Below are 26,030 nucleotides of genomic sequence, written 5' to 3'. Positions count from 1 at the left end.
ATGGCGGGGCGGCGGTGTGCAGGGGGAGCGGCCGCCTTGGCTGAGGTGCCTGGCTGCAGCGTGGCGGCGGAGCCGGCTCGGGAGCTCTTCGAGGCCTGCAGGAACGGTGACGTGGAGCGAGTCAAGCGGCTGGTGCGGCCCGAGAACGTGAACAGCCGGGACACGGCGGGCAGGAAGTCTAGTCCGCTGCATTTTGCCGCAGGTACCGGCCTGAGGCCGCTGTTACTGCTTCTGTGGGGAATGGGGAGTTCGGGAGTAGCCCAGCTGGACGCCAGGCCTGCTGCTGGGCCGTGTACCTCCTCCTCTTTCTCGAAGCGGGCGGGGGCAGGGCCGGGCCGGGCCGCTGAGGCACAGTAGGTGCTTGGCCTCTCCGCAAACTCCCCCGTAGGGTGAGGGCTTTGGGCGCTGCGCGGGTGTCGGAGCGTTTCCCCGGCCCCCGTGTCCATCTGGTGTCTGTCCCGTGGCGGTGGCCGTGATTAGGTGCTACCCACGCGGTCCTGGTTGCTGAATGGTACAGATGGTGGCTTGTTTCTGTCCTTTGTTTGTCTGTAAAAATAAACCTCAGCTGGCATTGAGAACATCTGAACAGGGGGTTAGGCCGTTCCTGTTGTGGCATGTGAGCTTTGACAGGTGATATGTGCCCAGGTACTGTTTCCATTGATTTCAGCAGGCCCGTTCATTTTTAAAATTTCACTCATGAAGAATCCTGCCATATAACACCGTTTCTAGACTTTCTGCATTCTTATCCTTAACAAATAGACTTTGTTAATTCGGGATTTAAATATACAAACAACTGACATCACAGAACAACTGCTTTCAATGGCAGCAGGCCAGAAGATTGTATCCCACCTTTTCAGACAAAGACCTGATTGTGACTGTTGTTTTCATGTTGTTTGTTTTGATATGATTACAGCTTTGGATGTAAGGCCCCAAGGCTGTCAGGCTGCAGAAGACAGCAGCTTCTTTTAGCTAAACTATGGGTTGTAATAAGTGTGTTTCTTCACTGAATTGTTTTGGAAAAGGTTTCTTCTGAAGGTGCCCTTTTCTCCTATTCAGTAGACTTAACAGGTATAAGTTCTTGAAAACCTCTTCAGGACAGCTGTATTTCACAGATTTAAGAAACTCGATCAACAAGAGACCCCAGGAGACAACTTCAAATATCCTGTTAGAAAACAGTTTTGCATCTATCTTTTTATATCCAGCAGTCCTGCCTGTTCACTAATAAATTCTGAACTTCTAAACAGATGAGTATATTTTACAGCGTTTCGGACAAGTGAGGGGTTTTCTATTTGTTTGTTGTTTTGTGCTGAAGGAGTTTCTCATGCAATATAGTGATCTAGTTGATCCTGGGCAGGAGTGATCTGTCTTGACTTCAAAAATCAGAACTCCTGATCTACAGAAAGCTTTTTCTCTTAAAAAAAATAAGAAATTAACCAGCAGTAAGTTCAGGTAGTTGTTAGACTTATAATGTTAAACTGATTGCTGTGTGAATATGAGAAGCCGTTGTTATGCTTACACCTACTTCAAATTTGATAAAGAGAAATTGATCTTCTCACAAGACTGTGTAAGATGCAAAAAGTTGCTGGTTAAAATGTGACATAAAGTACTTCTGTCATTTCTTGATTTAACATTCTAGCACTGCTTCAAGTTGACTCTCTTGATTGTCAGCCTACCTGCAATAGCCTTAGTGTGAAATACAGACATAAGTAACTCTGGAATTTAGGGGTTACTGGTTTGATTGGGTTTTGTTTTGATTTTCCTCTGTTATTCACAGTTGAGGTAATACTAGCTTCTGTTGTTTTCTGTCTTGAAAGGAATTACATTCCAGGAAGTAAAAGCAAAAGTCTGTTGTATTCCTGCTTTGTTTAGCCTGGGTAGCTAGGTGTTCTCAGAGAGTACCTTACAAAACTTCTCTGACTGGTTTCATTCAGTTTCCAGACTTTGTTCTGCGAAGAGGTGGAGCTAAAATATGAAAATAGGTTTTGTGTTGCCCTTTTTTTAAGAGACATTCTGGAATGTGAACTTGGATTCCGTTTTGTAAGTCTTTTCCCAGATCTTACCTAGCAATTTAAAAAATAAACCAAATTCCTCTTTTTTCCATGTGCCATTTTGTAAAGGTGGATTTGAAAAGCTATTCAAATATATTTTAAGAAATACTGCAAGGTCTGCCTAGACATGTCATCATTACAAGTAACATATTGGGATCAAGTTGACTTGCATAGTTGCAAGATACCCCATATGTGATACCATTTAGTTGGTCTTTTGAAAAAAGCTCAAGAGCCAAAAAAAAAAACCAACCCAAAACAACCCACTCCTTAAGAATTACATTTTTTTTTTTTGATGTTGAAATTGTTTTCATGAACTAATGGCAAAGAGGAGCCATTACAGTAAGTAGTGATCCTCTTTCCACTCAGTGAAAATGAGAGGGAAGAGAGAGACCATTGTACAGTTTGGCCACCTCCTCTGTATGCATACATCCTTTAGAAAATAATGAGAAAATATTTCTTTCCATATATGGTGCCCTCCTCTACAGATGCTTCCATGAGGAAGTAGGGAATCGCTACTGTGTATTCAGTGCTGAAGATGAATTGCAGAAACTGGAGTGACACAAAGGGACCCATCTCAACATTAAAATAGCTGCAGGTAGTTTAGTGGTGTTCCTATACTTGAAGTATTTTCTGAATGGATGCAGGCTTTGTTGCAAGCTGTGTTGCTTATGAACTGTGTCGTGTTGAACCTGCATACTAAATAGAGGGAAGCCAGGTGAATTCTCTATGCCTGTAATGAGGTTTACTACATCTGACAGTCAGTTATGGTATTGATTCCTGCTAAGGCTGGCATTTTATGTTCAAAAACATGTCCATACATTGAAGCTTTGAGGGACAGGAATGCTTTCTGTATAAGTGGTGTCTAGGTATCAGACATGTAAATTCTGGACAGAGAATTTGTTCAGAGGCTTTTTCTAGTGTAACTAAAGCAGTTTTGGACAAGTAGCTTAGGAAGTACAAAGCATTTTTTCATCAAGTACCAACTTTGATGATGTGTTTGCAGGACTCTTGACATGTGAGTAGATTCTTGAAGAACTTAGCAAATTTTGAATACACATTCAAACTAGAAACAGATTTTTTAAGTTTTGAAGATGTAAGAAAAATCTGGACACATTTAAGAAAAACTTGTAATATTTAGCTATTAAAGATAAATTAAGAATGCATGTCATTTTCTGTATAGACAGTATGACTGCATGAATATATGTTGTATTAGGTACTGATCTTTTTTTGGCAGCAGAAATATTCATGCATGTTCAATGTGCCTGTGCAGATGAATTGTTATTGCATGGGCCATACGCCTGATCTAGTTCTCAAGTCCTGATCTCTGTTAGGACAGGCAAGATGTCTTCTGTTTTGGTTATGAGTAAATACAAGGTCGAGTCTCAAAAGGGAGTTTTCTAGTGTATGTGGTTCTATTGAAGTCAAGGTACTGGCAAGCTAAGATTTGTACTAATAATGTATTTTGAAGAATTGAAGCACAGCACCAGTGTAGTCCTGTGACTGGGATTAAAAACTTCCACATAAAATTGGGTTTTTTTATAGTAATCAGTAATCGATGGGGAATGTACCAGACTTTGAGGGACGAGGAGGAAAGGTTTAATTTAATAATGGCTTTTCTGAATAATTTTCCTGGCTTCCTTGGCATGGACAGCTTGTACACAAGATTCCTCAGAAAGTAGGATCCAGTAATTGTTTAATAACAGCAATGTTTGGGTTTTGAGCTCCAAATAGCAAAGGTGAAAGTGCTTCTTGCTCCAGGATTTCAGTGGTTGGCTGGCTGGGAAAAGGTTTTCCTAAAAGTAAAGAACATACTGTGAAAAAGTTCAGTTGCAATTAAAACGAAAGAGTTTATTTGCAACTAAAATGCTGATGCTTCTATGTTTTTGTGTCTATGTCACTGGAATCTCGTGTAGTTATCACAAACAAACATCATTTCTAGGTTATGGTTTTCAGGGACTTAAACCTCCCTGCTAATGTTCATGGATTTGTAACAAAGTTTACTTTGCTACAGTCTGAGTGTCACTGGTTTTGGCAACTGTGTGATGAGGAAAAAGGTCAAGACTTCATCTCTAACCAGTTTTTTATGTCTTCAGGAGAACAGTTTGCAACTCAGATATTTAAAGCAAGGAAGGCCAACTTCTGCACACAGAAGTTGTTTCCCGGAAGGTAATTTGCACAAGTCTGATAGATAGCAAAACAGGGCTTTTAACTGCTCTGATAACCCTCTCCCAAAGAGACCTTCATGAAATGTTTGAGGGATTTCTCTATGCAGTGGCCTTTGGAACATATCCAGGTGGGCATAGTGCTACAAGCGAAAGTCATAAGTCTTGGCCTCTTGTGCAGATACTGGAGAAGACATAGATACAGGTTGATGTCCTGGTATATTTGCTGTTACATAAATGTACAAGGTACAGCTGACGTTAAACAGTAGTGGATACAGAATTGGCGTATGAGAGCAATTACCTTACTTACCATATTTTTCTAGACCCCAAATGTATTAGTGGGCATATTATTTTACCATCTACTAACTTGAATGACAGGTTTGTAAAAAAAGTGCCTAAGAATGTGTGACAGCATTTTTGTGCTTCAGTTATGACCAAATCATTTTAATGCATCATTGAAAACAGACATTGTGAATATCTTTCAATTATGGTTGTGCGTACTGTCATAATAAATTTCTTCAATGAAGGATGATCTTGAATCAATTTCTTACGTCCCTGCAGGTTTTCCTATGTGATCATTTCAAAGATGGAAGCTGTGTTCACATTAATTATTCCTTAGAAAGCAAATAGCCGTGTCATAGAATCATAGAATCGTAGAATCAAGAAGGCTGGAAGAGACCTCAAAGATCATCGAGTCCAACCTGTCACCCTAAACCTCATGACTATCTAAACCATGGCACCAAGTGCCACATCCAGTTCCCTCTTGAACGCCTCCAGGGATGGTGACTCCACCACCTCCCTGGGCAGCCCGTTCCAATGGCCAACCACTCTGTGTTTAACTTTAACCTGACAACAGTGCTGCTTACTTGCTCTTTTTAAAAATAGGCAACATGTTTCTGTAAAACACTTGCCATGCCATAGGAATAGAATTTTTAAAGTTCAGAATCTGAGTTATGCATGCATTGGCTGATAGCCAGTCTCATCCCTACTGCTCCTAGAGCTCATCTATTAGTCCATCCACAAACTGACTGTGGGTTCGCAGAGTATCATACAAAATATTGTTGAGTTTAATAGCCCCATAAAGTAACTGAAAAAGAGGGATTTGTTGTCAATATTTTGTTCTGTTTTGTTTCCAAGAAGCTGTTGACTCATGGGAGCCCTATAAAGATATTCGTTGTTTCAGTAATCCTGACTATTCTGTTGATTTTAATCTAATTTTTAGGGGTTTGAAAAATAGCCTTTATGTGTAAATGTTCCTTACACGTGATTTATGTAGCGTGGTTACAGTTATTTAAGTTTTTTGGTTTAATCTGTGTATGTGGGACAGGGAATTCTCTTAAACCCAGCCTTGCATCTTTTCTCCTTTTATCTCTTACAGGTTTTGGTCGAAAGGATGTAGTTGAATATTTACTTCAAAGTGGTGCCAATGTCCATGCACGAGATGATGGAGGCCTTATTCCTCTTCACAATGCTTGCTCTTTTGGTCATGCTGAAGTTGTCAATCTCCTCTTGCGGCATGGTGCAGATCCTAATGCTCGGGATAATTGGAATTACACTCCCCTTCATGAAGCTGCCATTAAGGGCAAGACAGATGTCTGCATAGGTAATTTTTTCCCACTTTTCCTGTGACTGGTCATTTCTTTCCACTGTGAAGAATCAAGTCCTTTTAAACACTGTTTTGACTCTACGAAGCTATGGCTGGTATAAGGATTAAAACTGAAAATCCATCATAGACTCATATGCCAGTTTTCTAAGGAATGAGCATTTTAGATCTGCCTTTTTTAGTAGTTGCATAAGTATGAAAGCTCACATTGGTGTCATGGGGAAAAAGCTTTGGCGTGACATGATGGAGCTCTTCTACTTCAGCCTTAAACTCTTACACTGCCTTACGCTGCTACTCACAGTGCAGTGGAAAGAACAAAACTATCTCTGTTTGCAGCAGCCATGTTAAATTAGTTGAGGATGGGAGCTAAATTTTAATTATATTGACTGCTTGTTTTGCAGTCTTATGCAATTCTTAACAGCTAGGGAAAGGTAGAAATTTTTATATGTGGTGAAGAAAAAATATTATGTAGTTTGTTCTCATTTATGTTATTAAGGAGCACATCTGTAGAGTGTTATATAAAACATTGTCTATTTGGCCCCAGTGTGAGTGCAAGATGCAATGACCTGCTACTGCTGTATACAGTTTAGGCCATAGTCACTTGGGGAATTGAGGCAGCATGCTTTGGACCTGATGAGAAGTAGCTGCTGGGTTTTGTGGTGTTCCATTTCAGCTCTGCTTTTTTCTCATAAAATATGTCTAGGCATGTTTCGTTAGTTAAACAGATGACATTGAGGAATTTTGACATCAAAAATTTGAAATGGGAAGTTAGGATCAGTAACTGGATGCTTGAGGCTTACAGTAACAATAGGTCTTATAAGATCTGTCTCTGAATTTTCTGATGGAAAACTTTGGTGTTTTGTAGTACTGCTGCAGCATGGTGCTGAACCAACCATCCGGAACACAGATGGAAGAACGGCTTTGGACTTAGCAGACCCATCTGCAAAAGCAGTGCTGACTGGTAAGTGACAATCTTTAATTTGACTGCTACCAGTCACAACATAATCTAATACAGTATTTCAGGTTTTAGTTTAACTTCTCTCTGGTTTATAATTCTAAATAGAAATGTCCATATGGCCTTCATCTCGATCATGAGGTGTGTTCTGGATAAATAGTTTATTGTGTTAGTTCAGTAGCGGATTGTCACATTTTTAGCAGTTTCTGTTTTCAAAAACTTTATAAAAGGAGAAGTAGTGAACTTCACATTTATAGATCTATATTTAACAACTAAAGAAACTCCCTTTTGTCTTCCAGGTGAATACAAGAAAGATGAACTCTTAGAAAGTGCCAGGTATGCATGTTTGGAAGATCTTGAATCTAGTTACAGTTTCAGGATTGTATGTAATGAATATATACATGTGTAGGCTTTTGATCTGGCACTCCCATGTAGATGCTCATCTTTGGCTGTTACCTATGAATAAAGCTACAAAAATAGCTATATAAATGGAATTTTGCTTTTATTGCTGACAGTAGAGAAGTGAATGTATTACTTAAGAAAGATATGATGAACATTATAGCAAGGAAAATGTAAAAACATAATAAGCTACTAAAAACTCTTTAATCCCTTGTTTTTTTTCAGGAGTGGAAATGAGGAAAAGATGATGTCTCTTCTTACACCATTAAATGTTAACTGTCATGCAAGTGATGGCAGAAAGGTATTTTGGTTTAAAATGTGATTTTAAATTAGTTCACTGTTGTGTTTCACAGTTACTGTTTGACTAGATTTTAAGAATGTTAAACATAGAATCTATTTTCCTTAATGTATGTGGGAAAATAAGATGGTGTCTCCCTAGGAGCTAAGCTGATTTTTTTTGGTTGGTTGGTTGATTTGGGGTTTACCCTTAAAAGAACTACGTGAGTATTTCTGTCTAGGAGCAATAAACAAGCACATTTTCAATTGGAATTTCTGCTTGGCCAGCCTTGTCATAGATTCTTCTCGCGATCATGGGTACACACAAAACCTTATTTGCCATACAGTCTAGACAAATTGCTGCTGTTTTGGAAACAATCTATTCTTTACTATAAGTCCTGGTAAAGAACCATAAGAAAATGTTCAAAATCTGCGTTCTAGAAAATCCTAATAGTCTCCTGGGTTCATCCCTGTAGCCTACCAAACATTTTGATTATTTGATAGCAATTTTAAGTGTTGTACTAACTGTTCAAGGCTTTGTGGTAAGATACTAAGATTTCCAAAACTCGTACATGTCTCTGTTTTTTCACTTTCTAGTTATGAGGTTTATTCTCTGGGAACTGTATAAACCCATTCCAGTTGATGAGTTTTGTAAATGAAGAGGGTAGCATTTCTCTTCACTAGTTTAATCTATTGATGGACAGTCGTCGTTTCTAATGGCCTTTCACAGGGGATGTAGTTTGTCCTAATAATGTATTTATAGTTATGGTAGACTAAAAGACAAAAATGGACTGCAAGACTCAAAATACTTTAAGAGGGCCTTCGTTGTCAGAGTTTATTGGTGATGGAGTAAATTCAGCATTTGTGTTCATGACTGATGACTGGGAAGAGTGAGTAGGCAAGGAACATAGTTACCAAATGTCTGATTCAAGTACTCTGTTTTTTAAATATTGCAAGTATTTTAAAAACTTCAGTAATTAGTACTAAGTTTTAGGAAAAAAGTGATCTTGATTTTTTTTTTTTTTTTTTTTTTGTGTTACTGATTGATTCTACATTCTGTCGTTTCAGTCTACTCCTTTACATTTAGCAGCTGGGTATAACCGTGTAAAAATAGTGCAACTCTTACTGCAACATGGAGCAGACGTACATGCTAAGGATAAAGGGTAGGTTCATTTTTCCTTTGCACAGAATAAACACAATGTGTTAAAATTGAGGAGAAGTAAAGAATACTAATTCTGTTTTAACCATCAGGAATTTCTAACTTGAGTCTGATCTCCCATCTTTAACCTTTCTGTTACCAAAACAAAAAGGCAAAATATACAGGCTTAAGACATGAATCAATAAAATCCAATATGAGGTGACCATAGAACACAATACCTGTAGGTATCACTCGCCAAATTCTTGTCTTGTTTAATAAAATATGTTCATACATCACTGTGAAGTCAGCAAATGATTGATGATTGTCTATCTTGATTTTCTTTCTACATTTAAGTTTCTGCACTTCCTTTTGCAAAGAACGTGATAAAAATTGAAGATCTGTTTCCCAGAGGTTTTAGGCTCCATTTTCAAGCATTTGGTTGTTATGTAAGGAAATGTAGTGAAATATAGACATGCTTAGTTTATTTAGTTACATAAAACGTTAAACCTCTTTTTAAAATGTGTGTTTTGTGCATTAAAGATTATAGAAAGGAAACATTTATTCCTCCTTTTTCATAGGATCACTTCACAGCTACATAAGTAGCTGCCTGATGAGACAGGTTTAATTGTCCCCTCAGGATTGGAAGTCACTTTTGTCATTTCTCCCTTACTACACCATAGTGAAAGAATTCTGTTTCTCACTCCTAAGATCACTGGGTTTTGAGAGAGTATGAGGCTGGCTTTGAAACCCATGTAGCTCTGGTATTACTGTAGAATACAGTATAGTTAACTAAACATTAGCCAGTACACCATCTTTAGTCTTCAACAGAAGATAATCTTACAGCATTTTTCTTGTGAAAAAGGAAAATATTATCATCACTCTTCAAAGTCCCCTGCAAATAGTTCTTCCTGCTTGGGGTTCTGGGTCTAAGTAGAACCACTTCATTTGCTGTAAGATGGTGCAATTAGTTTCTCATCGTATGATTATTTTAAATGTTCATTATTCTGAAAAATGCTGTCTGGTTTCTCTGTGTTGTTCTCCAGCTTATTTCTTCTTAATGTCATTTGTCTGATTCTCGTGAACTATCAAGGTGCAACATAGTACAACTTGCAGTGTTACAGATGTATTTGGAATTGAAATATGTGAACTCATTTAATCATCCTCCATCTTTCTCTCCTGTATAGAGATTTGGTGCCACTTCACAATGCCTGTTCCTATGGCCATTATGAAGTAACAGAGCTTCTAGTCAAGGTTGGTCTTTGAAGAGATTAAAATGCATGTTGTTTAATAAGAACAGTTTATAATATACTAATGCAAATTGCATTTATTTATTTTGTACTTAGCTTTACAAAACTTAAAGAATGATGGATTTCTTTGTCTCTGTATGTTAGTTAGTGATTATTAAGATGGAGCTACAGAATTTTCTGCTTGCAAGGAGGCTTTGTCCTTGTAAGTGTGCTTTTCTAATTTTTTACTGTCTGCTCCGGAGTTGAATGTTTTTGTACCACCAAGTACTTCTTACCTCTACATTCCCACTCAAAAAAAAAATCACCAAAAACACCCCACAAAAACTGAGCAATATTGTAAGCTTGAACAGTAGAAAAATAACTCAGAAGACAGAGTATTGAGGCTTTTTAAAAGGATACTGGTAAATATTGTAAATGTTTTATAATTAAAGCATAATCAGTCTCATGAGGGAATGAACTTCAGAACGTGAGTTCTAGGCCTGGATTGTAGCCTTTGCCAAAAAAAAAAAAAAGAAAAAGAAAAGTGTCAGTTTTCCCAATGTAAGTGAACCTTCAGAATAGAGACAGTTGCAACTGTTCACTCTAGACTTTTTCTACAAGAGCAAGAAGTGGGAGCTTGTTCAAAGGTGATTTAGAGTGTATGAATTAGGCTCTTTCTGGATGTGCTGGAGCGTGAGCAGAGAAGGGCCGCAAGGATGATCAGAGGGCTGGAGCACCTCTCCTATGAGGACAGACTGAAAGAGTTGGGGCTGTTCAGTCTAGAGAAGAGAAGGCTCCAAGGAGACCTTATTGTGACCTTCCAGTATCTTTAGGGGGGCCTACAAGAAAGCTGGTGACAGACTTTTTAGTGTGTCAAGTAGTGATAGGACTAGGGGAAATGGAAAAAAAATAGAAATTAGTAGATTCAGATTGGATGTTAGGAGTATGTTTTTCACCATGAGGGTGGTGAGACACTGGAACAGGTTGCCCAGGGAGGTGGTAGAAGCCCCATCCCTGGAGGTTTTTATGGCCAGGCTGGATGTGGCTCTGGGCAGCCTGATGTAGTGTGAGGTGTCCCTGCCCATGGCAGAGGGGTTGGAACTAGATGATCCTTGAGGTCCCTTCCATCCCTAACAATTCTATGATTCTCCAGGCTTTAGCTGTAGCAGAGCCACTCTTTGAAGAGATTCTGAAGAAAGCCTGATGAGACTAGCCTGCCTTTGGGCTTCTTTTAATGTGCCTGTAAGGCTCTAGAGGATTAAAAACTGCAGTGTGCTGAAATGTTGTGCTATGTTGAATATGAATGTCTGGAGAATGTCTTGGATACAGTTTGCATACAAGCATTGATTTTTATTTTAACAGTCTACTACACTGAACTAATTACAAGTCTTTTTTTAATGATCTGGTTTTGATACTGCATCTTTTTTACTGCTTTCCCTTTCAAGCATGGAGCATGTGTGAATGCAATGGATCTGTGGCAATTCACCCCTCTGCATGAAGCAGCTTCTAAGAACAGGGTGGAAGTATGTTCTCTTTTGTTAAGTTATGGTGCTGACCCAACACTGTTGAACTGTCACAACAAAAGCACCATTGATTTGGCTCCAACACCTCAGTTAAAAGAACGATTAGCATGTGAGTATAAAGAGAGTTTGGCTCTACAGTTATAGATTGTAATGTGTGCTTATGTTATCTAGCTAGTGACCTGCCAGAAATCAGATTTTGAAAGTGCTTACGCTTTCCAAGCAGTGTTGCACAGTACACTTCACTGTTTACCATTTAAGATTGCTAGATTTTCTGTATGCATACATTTGAAATAATATTGTTAGTTTTATAGTCATATGGTTGTGATGTATCTTTTCTTCCCTGAATACATGCTTTCCCTCACAACCTTGCCAGTATACTTTAATTTTCTATATGTGCTCCTGTTATTGCATCAAGACTTTTGAAATAATCATTTTCATTACACTGTCTTTTGTTAGAAGAAGGAAAAACCATAACTGTTTAGATTACTAAATATGTGTATGCCACACTCACTGGAAGTTCAAAAAAATTGATGCAAGTTACTGATTTTTGTCCAGCAAACTTCAAGAGTTGAAAAAAAATTGCCTTAAATTCTGTCCTTAAATGATCAACCAATAACTTTCTGGGATATGTATAAAAATTATGATTACATACTATTTGTCTTCGTGTTATTATGTAGGATGGTTTTCCAAAGACAGGTCAGAAGTAGAGGTTTATATATGCTTGAGTTGGTACATATGCAAAGAGTGGAACTTAAAACAGTGCTGAGTGAAACAGGTTTTACTCAGCTGGTTTGGGGATGTCTGGCTTTGGTTTAGAAACGAAATGCATACCTGTAGTGTTTTGACTTAGCTAACAAGTTCTGTCAGGTGATGTAGAAGCTTAAGTCTGAGTTGGAAATGTCTGCACCATGGTCTGCTGAAAAAAAAAATAACCAAAACAATCCTTGTGGTGTTAAGGAGTGTAACCTGCTATGTATTTATTTCTTTTTAAAGATGAATTCAAAGGTCACTCGCTGCTGCAGGCTGCAAGAGAATCAGATGTAGCTCGTATAAAGAAACACCTTTCTTTGGAGACCGTAAACTTCAAGCATCCTCAAACACATGAGACTGCATTGGTAATATCTCAGGATTTCCTGATTATTTTGCCTATATTGTGGCTGACCTAAGCATACAAAGTAATAGTTTAGAACTAAAACTTTTAGTGTCAAGCTGTTTATTTCAGACCAACTTGGAATATTCAGTGTCTAGTTAAATAATGTTGATTAATATTTTGTTCTCAAGGTTAATCTTAAAAGACTACTCTAAATTGTCTGCTTAAATTAGGTTGTCCAAATTACTATTTTTCTGTAGAATAATCTAGCTTTAAGTAACAGCAAGCTATGGCTATGTATATTAGCTTTGTTTTCTAAAGTTTGAGGACTTCCAGTAATTGTTGGAGCAGGAGCTCTGGAAAATACCAGGGTAAATCCAAAGCCCATGTGAAATCTCCTGAATTAATAAGCTTCTACATGTTTTTCTTTTGTGTCGTTGTTGTGTTTGGTTTGGGGTTTTTTTGTTTGTTTGTTTGAGGTTTTTTTGTTGTTGGCCTTGCACACAACCAGCTGTTAACTACCAGCTGATCAGCAAGTTGTAAAACCTGTGTATGGCTAGCTAGTTAATGCTACCATTTTAAATCTTAGCACTGTGCTGCTGCATCTCCGTATCCTAAGAGAAAACAAGTATGCGAATTGCTGCTGAGGAAAGGAGCCAACATCAATGAAAAAACAAAAGAGTGAGTGGTTACAAATTAATATTTTGAAGTGTTTAGAAGATTTTGCAAAATATATTTCTAATTTTTAAAATTTTTTTTTAAGCTTCTTGACTCCCCTGCATGTGGCATCAGAAAAGGCTCATAATGATGTTGTTGAAGTAGTTGTGAAACATGAAGCTAAGGTATGAGTTAATCATCATACTTTTTTTTTTTGTTGAGATTTCCCTACCACACAGGTTTTTCACACTATGAGAATGGTCATCTGAGTAGACAGACTTTTTTAAAGTAATCCCTTTTGGAAGGTTATAGATTTAAATACTTTAAGACCAAGGCCATCAATCTAACAGTACAGACCTATATATGGGGGCAACATCATCAGTTTGGTCCTATTTTATAAATGCAGATGTAGTTCTCACTGTTAACTAAAAGTTTGTAGAGTGTCTTATTTGTCGTTGTCCAGCAGTAGTGATGAAATGCTGAAGTTAAAAAATCACTATGGGATATATCCAAACAAGAAGCTGGACAGATCTGTGTAACAGATTTTATGTGGTGTTGTGTGCAGTAACAATTTCATTGAAGGGAAAATGTTAAATCGTAGCAGTGTTTAGCTCAATTTTCTGCAAACAGTGGAAAGAAAATACTCTGTAATGCTTGAATCCTCCAAAACTCTCACAGAAATTTGACTGCAGCCTGACTGCTGTGAAATTTCCAAAGCAGTGATCAAAACCAGAGGAACAGTGGGGAATTCAAGTAAGCTTTAGGTGTAGAGTTTTAAGTAGTTAAATACACCTTGACTGAAACACGACCAAAGTCCTCAATCTGGAGGAAAAAAAAAAAAAACCACTCCCAAAAACAGTGTATTCTTCTAATTAAAGTGAATCTTGTGAAGCTCTTTCAGTCAGCAGCTTTTAACATTGAGTTTTGATGGTGGTGTTTCTTGTCTGTTGTTATTTTTAGGTTAACGCATTAGATAATCTTGGCCAGACCTCTCTTCATAGAGCAGCACATTGTGGTCATCTTCAGACATGCAGGTTGCTGTTGAGTTCTGGATGTGATCCTTCAATTGTGTCTCTGCAGGGCTTTACAGCCTTACAAATGGGAACTGAAAACGTGCAACAGCTACTACAAGGTACAACTTTATTCAAGATTTATTCAAGATCCACATCTGAAGTAACATGGTGCTTCAGTTCAAGTGCTGTTAAAAAAAAGAAATACTTCATAGCAAAGACAGTAGTAGGTTGTGCAGTTCTTGTTCTATAACCACATGCAGAGCTCTAGGTGTAGTTACCGATGTGATGTACTCTCTAGTATTCAGCTACACAAATTGTCAGAGATGCTCAGAATGTTTCATTGTGTAGCCACCTGGAATTATTCTGGGAAAATCCTGTCATAGGGGAGGGAGGCATTTTGTAAGTAGAAAAAAATTTCAGAAGCTAAAAATGGCTACCTTGCATCTGTGAGTACAAGCAACAGGGTTCATGGATTTTCAAGAGTAAGGTTTGGACATACACATAGGTAAGCTTCTTGATATAGTCTAGTTCTGAAACTGAAACAAGAATGTTTACTCATACTTCAAAATAGATAGGAAGCATGTTGCTAAAGGCAGCTTTGCAAACACTGTTAGAGCTAGTAGCTGCAGTTGCAGGTGGTAATGTAAGGCAAAACTTGTCCATAATTGGGTAACTTTTTTTAAGGGAAATCTGTTAAATAAATAATTTCCTGCCTTAAGAAATGTCTTCAACTAAATTGTGCATCCTCATTTGTTTTGCAGAAGGTATCCCATTAGGTAATTCTGATGCAGATCGACAGTTGCTGGAAGCTGCAAAGGCTGGAGATGTGGATACTGTAAAAGTAAGCTTAAGCTTCTCCTAAAAATAAGAGGGAATTATATCCTGAAATAAAATTTCTGAAAACGAGTACTCAAACAGCCCTTCACTGACTGCTTTAAAGTTGTGATCGCTGTCCTAAAACTTTTGTATTGCACAAATGTTAGAAACGACAAAATGCAATATTCACCATTTCTAGAAGTTTGTCTTATATAAAAAGCATAAATTAGAAGTCACAAGTGAGAATTTGGGAGGAAGGAGTACTTAATTATTTTTTCCCTTGGGACACAATGTGTGGAAATTAAAGGGTTTATGTGAAAATAAATTAAGAAAGTAACTTCCTTTTTAATGAAAACAATTTTCCAAAATTGGATCTGTATAAGAACATTTAACAACTGACTAAAAGGTGTGCCAACATTGTAAGTAATGATGTATGTTTTGTTTTGGGAATTTCACAGAAACTATGCACAGTTCAAAGTGTGAACTGCAGAGATATTGAAGGACGTCAGTCTACACCACTTCATTTTGCAGCTGGATATAACAGGGTATCTGTTGTTGAATATCTTCTTCAGCATGGAGCTGATGTGCATGCAAAAGATAAGGGGTAAATACTCAAATGTATATGTTCTTGGCAATTGGTGATATCTGTTGGCTCTTGAAAATTGCTAGCTGATAAGCATCTCTTCTTCAAATTTTTTTTTTTTTTTGGTTTTAGGGAGTTCTGTTAGAATTAGTATGTTCAGGATATCCACCAAAACATTTTGTTGTACTTGAGAATAGAGTTTGAAGAATTTCTCATCATGTGTTTTTACTGCTTTTAGGTGCCACTGCTGATTGCATTTTTACTACTTGGGCAGTAGATATCCCTAAAATATTAGACTGAAAATTTTAAAACATTTTTGTTGTGGTGTGATTGTCAAAGGTGCATTGTGTTTTAAGTTTGTATCACTTTGTGGAAAAAAAGACCCAATTTTTAAAGAATTGTTTTATTTTTTAATTTATTTCCAGAGGACTTGTCCCTTTACATAACGCTTGCTCATACGGTCACTATGAAGTTGCAGAACTTCTGGTTAAACACGGTGCAGTTGTCAATGTAGCTGACTTGTGGAAATTCACTCCCTTGCATGAAGCTGCAGCAAAAGGAAAATACGAGATCTGCAAACTCCTCTTACAGGTATTATATATGCTAGAGAAAGGTTCCTTTCTTTACTTTCCTGATTAGTCTGAAATATGATTTGACTTCTTTGAAAAATCGACTTCACATTTTTTGCAGTTTCTAAATGATTGTAGTTAAACCTATCTTTTCAGCAAAAGAGGGATACTGTTAGCAACTATGGAGTCTTTTCTCGCAAAGTAACTGGAAAGCTGTCAGTGAAGTATTTGAATGCATCAGAATATTTGCTCAATAAGGCGTAAGGTGCCCAAGATCCAACATGTTTATTCTATTTACATACTTACCATCTGTTTTTGATGTGCACAGCATGGAGCTGACCCTACAAAGAAAAACAGAGATGGAAACACTCCATTAGACCTTGTTAAAGATGGTGATACTGATATTCAAGACCTGCTCAGAGGAGATGCAGCTCTGCTGGATGCTGCAAAGAAAGGTTGTTTGGCCCGAGTGAAAAAGCTGTGTTCACCTGACAATGTCAACTGTCGGGACACTCAAGGACGGCATTCAACACCACTACATTTAGCTGGTCAGTGTTTTAATTGGATCAGTTGCTAGTTACTGTAGTTGAAGCTTAAAGTACAGGTGCAAGCTGGTGGATTCTGTGCTTACTCTTTTAAAAAAATAATTAATATTTTATGGATATTCATGCATTTTCCTTTGTTTTTTGAATTGTGTCCTTTTGTAACCTTCAGCTGGTTACAACAATTTGGAGGTTGCAGAGTACCTGTTGCAGCATGGAGCAGATGTGAATGCACAGGATAAGGGAGGTTTGATTCCTCTGCACAATGCAGCATCTTATGGGGTAAATATCTCAAACTTTGAGACTTCATTTCTTTTTTAATAAACAAAGGTGATACATTTCAGTGACAGCATTGTAAGCCAATACTGTTAAGCTTTTGCCATAAAGTTGCAGTGTAATCCTATTTGTAAAACACAAAAAAAGAAATTTGATTATAGTCAGCTCATTGTAAAGGTGCAGGCTCTCAAATTTGTAAAAACATAGTTGGAGACTACAAGAATTGAGTTTTCTGAACGTGAACACTTAGAATACCATCAGCCTGAAAGGTGTTCCATAAAACGCATTTCCTTCTCTGTGCCTGTGTTGAGGCACTAATTATTTTTGTGGGTTTTGTGAATCTTTGTGCTTGGATAAAGTCTTTAATCAAAACAGTTGGGTTAGTTTCCAAACTAGAAATTCAAATTCAGGCATTTTTTCTTCAGACTTTCCTGGGTTTGGGGTTCTGTTGCATTCTGTGCTTTTTTTTTTTTTTTTTTTGAGAGAGGGAATCGTAATGTTTTACTATCATGTTAGTGATGAAGAAGAAAACACTTTGTTCCAATACTTCTTTTTTAACCATAATTAGAAAATAAATGTATTCTAAGGAAATTAGAATGAGGATTCAAGAGATGTATCAGTAATAGTTTAATACACTGTGATACCTTGGAACTTAACAGGTGTTTTTATTTTCCAGCATGTTGATGTGGCAGCTTTACTTATAAAGTATAATGCCTGTGTGAATGCTACGGATAAATGGGCTTTCACCCCTCTGCATGAAGCCGCCCAGAAAGGAAGGACACAGCTTTGTGCCTTGTTACTGGCACATGGGGCTGATCCTACTTTGAAAAACCAAGAAGGACAAACACCGTTGGACCTGGTCACTGTAAGTGATGGAGCTCTTGGGAAATCTGTACTTGCCTGCCATTTTTGACAGCTCATCTTAAAACTATCCTATTAAAAAAAAAAAAAGTAGCAGTTTCTATAAAATTTAAAATACTCTGGTTTCTCTCATTTATATGTGCCTGGTAATGAAAGTTAGTAGAGCCTTTATATAAACTTCTTTACCTATGTCCTTGTTCAAGACTTATTTCAAGGTCAAGTGGAAAAAACCATCAAACAAAATATCAAAAGGAATTGATAATTACAATTTGATACTTTTAATTTGGCACTTAGAGTTTGGTGAATACAAGGATCATGGCAATGAAATGTAAGCAACCTTTGTAGCAACATAAATTTAGTAAACTAGCTGGCCATCAAGGTTGGGGTGGATGGGGGTTTTTTCTAAGTATTATAGTACAGTTCAAAACTACACTCAGAGTAACTTTCTGGTTTTTCCTAGAAAATCTATTCTGTCTAATTGTCACTGAACTGTTTAGAAATATCGAAATCTTTCCTTTTTATGTTACTGCAGTTTTTATTTATAGACATTTTACAATTATGTGTGCTGTTGGCAAGAAAGGCCTTTTGTAAACTGCATTGTAAAAGGCAGAGTTTTCCAATGTGTGTTTATTTATTTTGGGGTATGCTCAACAAGCCTAAAATAATGATAATACATCCTAGGAAAAAAATGTGTAAAAGCCTTCCTCTGTCTTAAGTTGTTTTCTACTATTTAGGCAGATGATGTCAGCGCGTTATTGACAGCGGCAATGCCTCCTTCTGCCTTACCGACTTGCTACAAACCTCAGGTTATAAGCATGTCTCAGACTACAGGATCTACAGCTGATTCCCTGTCTTCTGTTCCATCCAGTCCATCCAGTCTGTCTGCTGCAAGTAGTCTTGACAACTTGTCTAGTAGTTTTTCTGAACTTCCTTCTGTTGTTGGTACAAACAGTGCAGAGGGAGCTACTGTTCTGGAGAAGAAAGAAGGTGAGGCTTCCTCAGTTAGGAAAGAGTAACGTTTTATACTATGTGGTGAAAAGAATAACACAAGTGTGAAGTTTCTCACACATGCACACAGTTACTATGATATATGCACTATCGGTATCTCTTACAATGTCATTAATGAGGAACAGAAGTCTAAAAGTCACATAGTACAAGGTTTTAGCACTTTTCCCTTACAGCATCTAGTAAATATTCCTTCGTTTTTGTTGTACAGAAGCAAAGCAGTGAGTTGTGTTTTAAAAGCAAAGTCTAATGAAATTTGCCTCCATACTAAACACTATTGTACTACAAACTTCAGCTAATTTCTAAGAGTTTAGCTAGTTTCTTAGATCAGGTATCTTGAAAACCTTACTTCTATAACATTTTAGTTCTCAAAATACATGTTTGAACATGTATTTCTGGTAGCTGGTAAGTTTTACCTCATGGAAGCACAAAGGCTGCTTTTGGGAGGGGTAGAAATCTTAAATCTCAAAGTACTCTGGTGGATTAAGTAATAGTTGCCGCTGACTTATTCTTTGTCTTCAGAAGATAAAGATTTATTGCCACAAACACCATGAGATGTGTGCACTTAGTTTTATAGTACATCTATGAATGCTCATTGTCAGTTTTTCTTTTTACCCAGTTTCAGGTGTAGGTTTTAGCATAAACCAGTTTGTGCGGAACCTTGGCCTTGAACATCTAATTGATATATTTGAAAGAGAACAAGTAAGTAGCTATGTTTATTTCCAGGTACTCAGCTAGAAGACAAGGGAATAAATGTTGTTTAGAAAAACATAATGAGAGAGATTTAAAACGAGTGAGTGTCAAAAGGAATGGAATGAAGGAGGCTAAATGGATTATTTTTTTTTATTGGTACCTATATTTTAAAATATCTATAAAAAGCTGGGGGCAGTTAGAGTGTAGGCATGTTTCCTTTCAGCAGAGTGTATGGTGGGGTAAATAAGTAGCGAGTGATGATTAGTAATTTCTGGATTTGCTTGTGTTGGCTTTACATCTAAAAATTGTATTTACCAATTAGAAATGTGAAGCTGGCAAGCAGTACGAGTTACAGGATTAAAATTTGTAACATTTAAAGACAAAATTTTGGAGAGAACAGTTGGGTAAAGAAAAAGAAAGTACAGTAAAGTCTCCAGTGTTCATGTTTTCACACTTGCTTTTTATCTCAGCTATTACGAGGTATTTTCATTGTTACTGGCAACTGGTACAGTGTGTTAATGCTATTGTACAAAAAAATTACATTGCTTTCATTATAGATAACTCTGGATGTATTGGTTGAAATGGGCCACAAAGAACTGAAGGAAATTGGAATCAATGCTTATGGCCATAGGCATAAAATCATTAAAGGAGTTGAAAGACTCATTTCTGGACAGCAAGGTATATACTTGTTTCAGATTTTAATGTACTGTGCTAAGCAGAGACAGATGGGTTAGTGTGTCTGTTTATTCCTGCTGAGAGAATGACTGATCAGTATCCACAGATTAGTGAAGATGATTGCTGTTGATCTGCATCCCAGTGCAGCTGCTGTGCTTCTTGTCGTTAATAGTGTATGCATGATAATGTGTGGGTGGAGGTTACAAACACAGATGCTGAAAAAGTTTTATTTGAGGGATCGCTGTTTAACATCTGCAAAAAATGCCAGAAGGAAATTGAAGTAGTTAAGTACCTTCCTTAACATCTAAATTCGTCATCTTGTAAACTGGAAAAATGGTCCCTTCTAAAAAGAAAAACCTTTTAATGGTTATCATTCCAAATCATCAGCCTGAAAGCAGCTTCTGAAGTTATTTTGTTATATTCACAGGACTTAACCCATACCTCACTCTAAATACTTCTGGAAGTGGAACTATTCTCATTGATCTTTCCACTGAAGATAAGGAATTTCAGTCAGTAGAAGAGGAGGTATGCCTTTCTTTGTAGTCACTCAGTATGCTTGCTATTTCTACTAAAGAAGTAGATGAAGAATTATAGCCAGACTTTTTAAAACATCTCTAAACTTACAAAAAACTTGCATAAGTATACTTCAGATTTCTAACTTTGACTGCACCACTTACAGTCTGCACTCATGACATCTATACTTACTTTCTTTCTTAGGTTAATATTGCTTCTAGTGTTTTTAAACTCTCTACCATATAGAAAAACTCTTTGCTGTAACATACGCATTCTGTGCTACTGATTGCCTGTCTGTTACACACAGATTTAAGTCACTTCCAAAGTGACCAAATTCTGAAGAAACAATATTCTGAATAGATTAGTGGCAGTCTTGAAGACTAGACCATGGACTATTCAATATATGATTTTTTTTTTCAAAAAGGTCATTAAAAGATCATGTGCATCCATGAAAGCTAGCATTATTTAACGTAGTCGCTGCCTAAAACTTTCTTTTTTTTTTTTTTTTTTTGAGACAATCCTTTTGATTATTTGACTGTGTGAAGGATGTGTGTTTTTAAAGTGTTCTGAAACAAAATGATCTACCTTAAAATTCTCAATCTTCAGATGCAGAGTACTGTCCGAGAGCACAGAGATGGAGGACATGCTGGTGGAGTCTTCAATAGATACAACATCTTAAAGGTAGCAATTTGATGGTTACACTTCTGGAGGTTTTTCTGAAAAGAAAATGTACATTTGTTGTTGCAGCATGTGGTAAGATGTTCTGTTCTGAGGCATGCATAGGAAAAAGATCATCTCATCTTCTAGGGAAATTCCAGAGAATAAGATTCTATGGGTAAATTGCTTAGGGGTTAGTGGTTCTTGAGGATTTCTATGAGAAATTGACACAGAAGAAACTCACAGAAAATATTTGAAGAAAAAGGCAGAAGGCTTTATAGGAAACAGAAGGTTTATGTTAAGGAAATGGCAGGGGAAAAACAACAAGTGAAAGCAAAACTCTTTAAGCATGGAAGTAGGGGTACCTATTTTGGCTTGATTTAACACTGAAGAAGTTTAAAAAACTTAGGAAGTTTTCTTAACAGTTTCAGTTACAGTTTCCCGAGTAGAATTGACATACTGTATCTACACATCCAAGGCTCTGCAGATAAGATCTGTGCTCACCTATGCACCTCTGCAGGGAGTACATAATTTACTTTCTTTCATAAGAGTTCTATAAGTTTTTATGGAAGACACTTCTTAATTTACTAGATAACCTCTTTACAAGAGTTTTGGCATCGAGCTGTTTGGAGTGATACTCAAGTAGAATTGCAACTGTACCTGGTGAATTTAAACTAAGTATTGCTCAGCAGAAGCTTAAAATAAATTGATTCTTAATGAAGCATAATAATTATATGTACTTAGTTTATGATATAACAAACAGCTTCTGCAGGATGGGTTAAAGAATTTGAGTTGCATTCAGTTATAAGGAAAGTATTCTTATTTAAGTGGCAATGTAAGTGTACTCCACTATAGCTGCTATAGATGAAACATCTGTCAAGTAAAGCAAAACAGTTTCTGGTTTCATCACAACTTACATTTTGACTGTTTCAGATTCAGAAAGTATGCAACAAAAAGCTATGGGAAAGATACACTCACAGAAGGAAAGAAGTGTCTGAAGAGAATCATAACCATGCTAATGAAAGGATGCTGTTTCATGGTGAGATATTGAAATGTGCTTTTTGAACTCAATTCACCATCAACACTCTTTATTGGAGGGCTCAAGAAAAGTAAATTTTCTCAGTGGGAATAAGTTCTAGGTCTTGCCTGAGTTTTATATGCAAAGTGTTTGTCTGTGTCATAATGCATTACATCTTGTGAAATTAGCATTTTTCTGCTTATCTCAGAAGTCTAAGTGAAAATGTTTTAGCAATTACAATGGACATTAATAAGTGTGCCTCCCTTCCATGGTTAAGTTGCTAACTTATTGCCTGTGTGACAAAAAGGATTGAGGGTAAAACTTTATTCTGCTATGGATTGTTTGGGGGATTGGGTGCGGGATTTTTTTGTTTTCTTGCTTTTATAATTTGGTAAATTCTTATCCATCATTCCAGAAAAGATAGCTTATCATTAACGAATTAACATGAATTGAAATCTCCCTTGTACACAAGTACCTAGTTTGTCCTGACAAGCAGATTAAGCAAGTTCATAGTATATCCCTGCAATGCAAGCTATATAATTCCCATACATTACTGTTGGAAGCAGCACTAACACAATAATTAATTGCCCAAACTTGTAGATACCTAAATCTTGTCTTTTGATTGTGATCTCTACCCCTGGACAAGGAAGCTACTTCTAATGGAATGACCAGTCTTTAAAGAAGTCTTTTGAATTAGTTACATAATAACACAATTATCCCTGGAACACAGCTATTAATGCCTTGTGAGTGTTTCTCTCATTCTCATCAGGAACATCCTCCTTTATATACAATTTGGTCATCTTTATGGTGGAAGTTAAGGCTTTGGGTTATCTTTACTGTAATTCCCAGCATAACTGAAATGCTGTGTTCTTAGTTTTTCTCTTAACAGTACTTTCATATATATTGTTCCAAAAATATTTACTAAAAAAATGGCAGTTTTTCTGAAAGTCAGTGGCTACCACTTGCCTAAAGATGAAATATCTAACCATTTTGAACAGATTATTTCTTAGATTTTATGCCCATATTTTTATGTTTATTGCTTTTTAAATGCAGTCTACTTAGCACTAGGTGGAAGGTGGGATTTGTGTAGCAATGCATTAAATGAATCTTGGTTACGGTGAAGCTCTGCCAAAGGAAGAGTAAATTTACAACTATTGCTGCTACAGAAGGTTCTGTTTCAGATAGATATATAAATATTTGTTTAAAATGCACACTTACCAGTTACTGTCATTTGTATAGTATATCTAGCAAATCTGTTGTGTAAAATGTGAGGCCAGGATTTCTGGAGATTGATTTCCTTGTATGCATGGAAAAACTGTACCAAAAAAACCTGGAATAGATGATTGAATTTCCTTCCTTTCTCTTAGGCTCCCCATTTGTGAATGCAATCATTCACAAAGGCTTTGATGAGAGACATGCCTATATAGGTGGCATGTTTGGTGCTGGGATTTATTTTGCTGAAAATTCTTCCAAAAGCAATCAGTATGTGTATGGAATTGGAGGTGGCACTGGATGTCCAGTTCACAAAGATAGATCTTGTTATGTTTGCCACAGGTAAGTCCTTCAAAAGAATCTGATTTTGCCTTTGTATAACATGTTATAGACCCTCAAGTTGGCAGAGTATGAAGATTTGCTTGGTAGTCAAACCTCAGCACTCTCTGTATGCTGGGCCTAATAGAGACTTTCGGAAAACTCAAATATTTAAGTCTTAAAGCACCTTTAAGCATCTTTAGTTCACTTAACCAAACCTTCTGTCCTTAACTCTATCTAAATCTGATTTTTAGAATAAAAGTGAAGAGGACCTGCTAGGTGCTTGTGTGAAAAATGCAGAAATGTGAGGGGTTAGTCCCTGACCTGTTAAAGAGAAAGGAGATTCCTCTTTTCTCAGTGATACTCAGATGTTTTGTGTCTTTGAGGAGAAGGTGCTTTGTAACAGCCCTATGTCACTGCTGCTTCACACACTGAAATACAGATGTGGATTTATAGACTCTCTACCACAAATTAAATCCACTTTTCTGCAGAATACCTGTTATCTTATTGACACCATCAGATCAGAATAAAATTGCTCTATGAAATTAATTGTAGTAGTGGTTGTCAGTTCAACCAGGAGAATATTTTGTGTCTTTGCGCTTACTGTTTTACATTGGTGTCATAGGAATAATTTTCATTCTTCCAGTTTTCTTCCTTGAGTCTTTGCTGCTTTTCATATTGCTTGCTCTTTTCTGGCACTCTTAAGTAAAGAGAATAATCTTCTAGAATTATAGGGGATGTCAGTCCTCTCATGCTTTAAAAGTTTTGAAGAGAAGTTGTTTGGGGGTTTGGTTGGGGGTTTTTTGTTGTTTGTTCGAGGTTTGGTTGTTTTTCATGTTTTCATTGTTTGAGGAGTTAGAAAAGCATAAATTTTGGGTGAACAAAAGTGCTGAGATTCCGTTGCCGTTGTAAAGAAATCAGTGCCCTTGTTCAGGTAACATACTGACAAATGCTATTATGAGGTATTTTGTGTTAACATAGAGTTTGCTCTTGGTATTAATGTTGATTTGCCTACTAGACACAAATCTGTTAGAACACAGGGGAGTTATGTTGTTAGTATGAATTAGGGGTGGGGCATCCTCAGAAAACTTCTTTTAAAACCCTCTGAAAAGGTCGTGACAATCTTTGAGTACATTAACTAAATGGTTTCCAGGAATTAAGATAAACATTTCTAAAGAGAGCATAACTTTTGACTTCAGCTTCAGAATTTTGTGAATTACAAAGAGTGACTAAAGTGGTTCCTCAAGTAAAAGTTGAAAATTACAAGGTAATTTTTCTGGAGCTTCACAGGCATTTTGTATTCAATGTCCTTCTTCCCTTTTAACTCAGGCAATTGCTGTTTTGTCGTGTGACACTGGGCAAGTCTTTCCTGCAGTTCAGTGCTATGAAAATGGCTCATTCTCCCCCAGGACATCACTCAGTTACTGGGCGACCCAGTGTGAATGGATTGGCATTGGCTGAATATGTCATTTACAGAGGGGAACAGGTAAAAAGTGCTTTTGCTTAGTTTTTCAGACAGTTTGAGGGGTTTTTCATGGTTTTGGTTTGGTTTGTTTTTTTTTTTTTTTAAAGGCATGTGATGTGTTGAAGTTTGTTCTTAGTTTCAAGGTTCTAGGACTTCCTTTTGTCCAACTCTGGTTGCAGGTGGAAGGTTCCATATCTCTGAATGCTCCAGGCATTTTACCTTTGACATTTTGCCTGGTTTTTTGATTTGTCATAAATCCTTTTTCCCCTTTCCAGCAAACACTCAGAATTTATCTAGAAAATTAAATCATAATAAAGAATGTGTGTGTCACTCTTTCAGGCTTATCCAGAATACTTGATTACTTACCAGATTATGAAACCTGAAGCCACCGCTGAAGCTTAAGACAAATTACTTGTGAGAAACCATCAGACTTTGAATGCGAAGATACCAGTGGCTGCCAGCATGTTACTTAAAATAAGTTGTTGAAAACCTTTCATCTGCAAGGTGGTGTGGTAGCAAATGTGAACAAAACATACATTTTTGACTTGATAAAGCTTTAATAATGTACAGTATGTTTTTCTAAAATTTCGGAAATGTCCTCTTTTTCAGCACTTTAACAGATACCATTCCAGGCATAAACTGGGGTTTGGCTGTACTAAATTATAAACAACAGTTGACTTGAGACAATGGTTTTATACAATACTGCAGTGAAATTTAGCAGAAATTATAGTGCTCTA

At 37.0% G+C, this 26,030-nt stretch overlaps 1 protein-coding gene across 1 annotated transcript; it reads left to right on the top strand.

Annotated features, from left to right (window-relative positions):
• On the top strand, nucleotides 1-26,030 carry TNKS2 (tankyrase 2). The gene is made up of 27 exons (XM_054382779.1): nucleotides 1-202; nucleotides 5,589-5,813; nucleotides 6,679-6,774; nucleotides 7,068-7,104; nucleotides 7,393-7,468; nucleotides 8,512-8,606; nucleotides 9,766-9,832; nucleotides 11,253-11,439; nucleotides 12,324-12,445; nucleotides 13,010-13,101; nucleotides 13,184-13,262; nucleotides 14,038-14,209; nucleotides 14,852-14,931; nucleotides 15,365-15,510; nucleotides 15,915-16,080; nucleotides 16,387-16,606; nucleotides 16,773-16,882; nucleotides 17,553-17,741; nucleotides 18,472-18,724; nucleotides 19,362-19,444; nucleotides 19,993-20,113; nucleotides 20,538-20,635; nucleotides 21,230-21,304; nucleotides 22,214-22,319; nucleotides 23,666-23,852; nucleotides 25,158-25,314; nucleotides 25,633-26,030. The coding sequence occupies exons 1-27, from the start codon at nucleotides 1-3 to the stop codon at nucleotides 25,693-25,695; spliced, it is 3,504 nt and encodes a 1,167-aa protein (XP_054238754.1). The 3' UTR covers nucleotides 25,696-26,030.

Source organism: Indicator indicator, chromosome 7, assembly GCF_027791375.1.
Source record: "Indicator indicator isolate 239-I01 chromosome 7, UM_Iind_1.1, whole genome shotgun sequence".
Classification (NCBI taxonomy): domain Eukaryota; kingdom Metazoa; phylum Chordata; class Aves; order Piciformes; family Indicatoridae; genus Indicator; species Indicator indicator.
The sequence above is the reverse complement of the archived record's forward strand: the minus strand, read 5'-3'. Positions and strand labels throughout refer to the sequence as shown.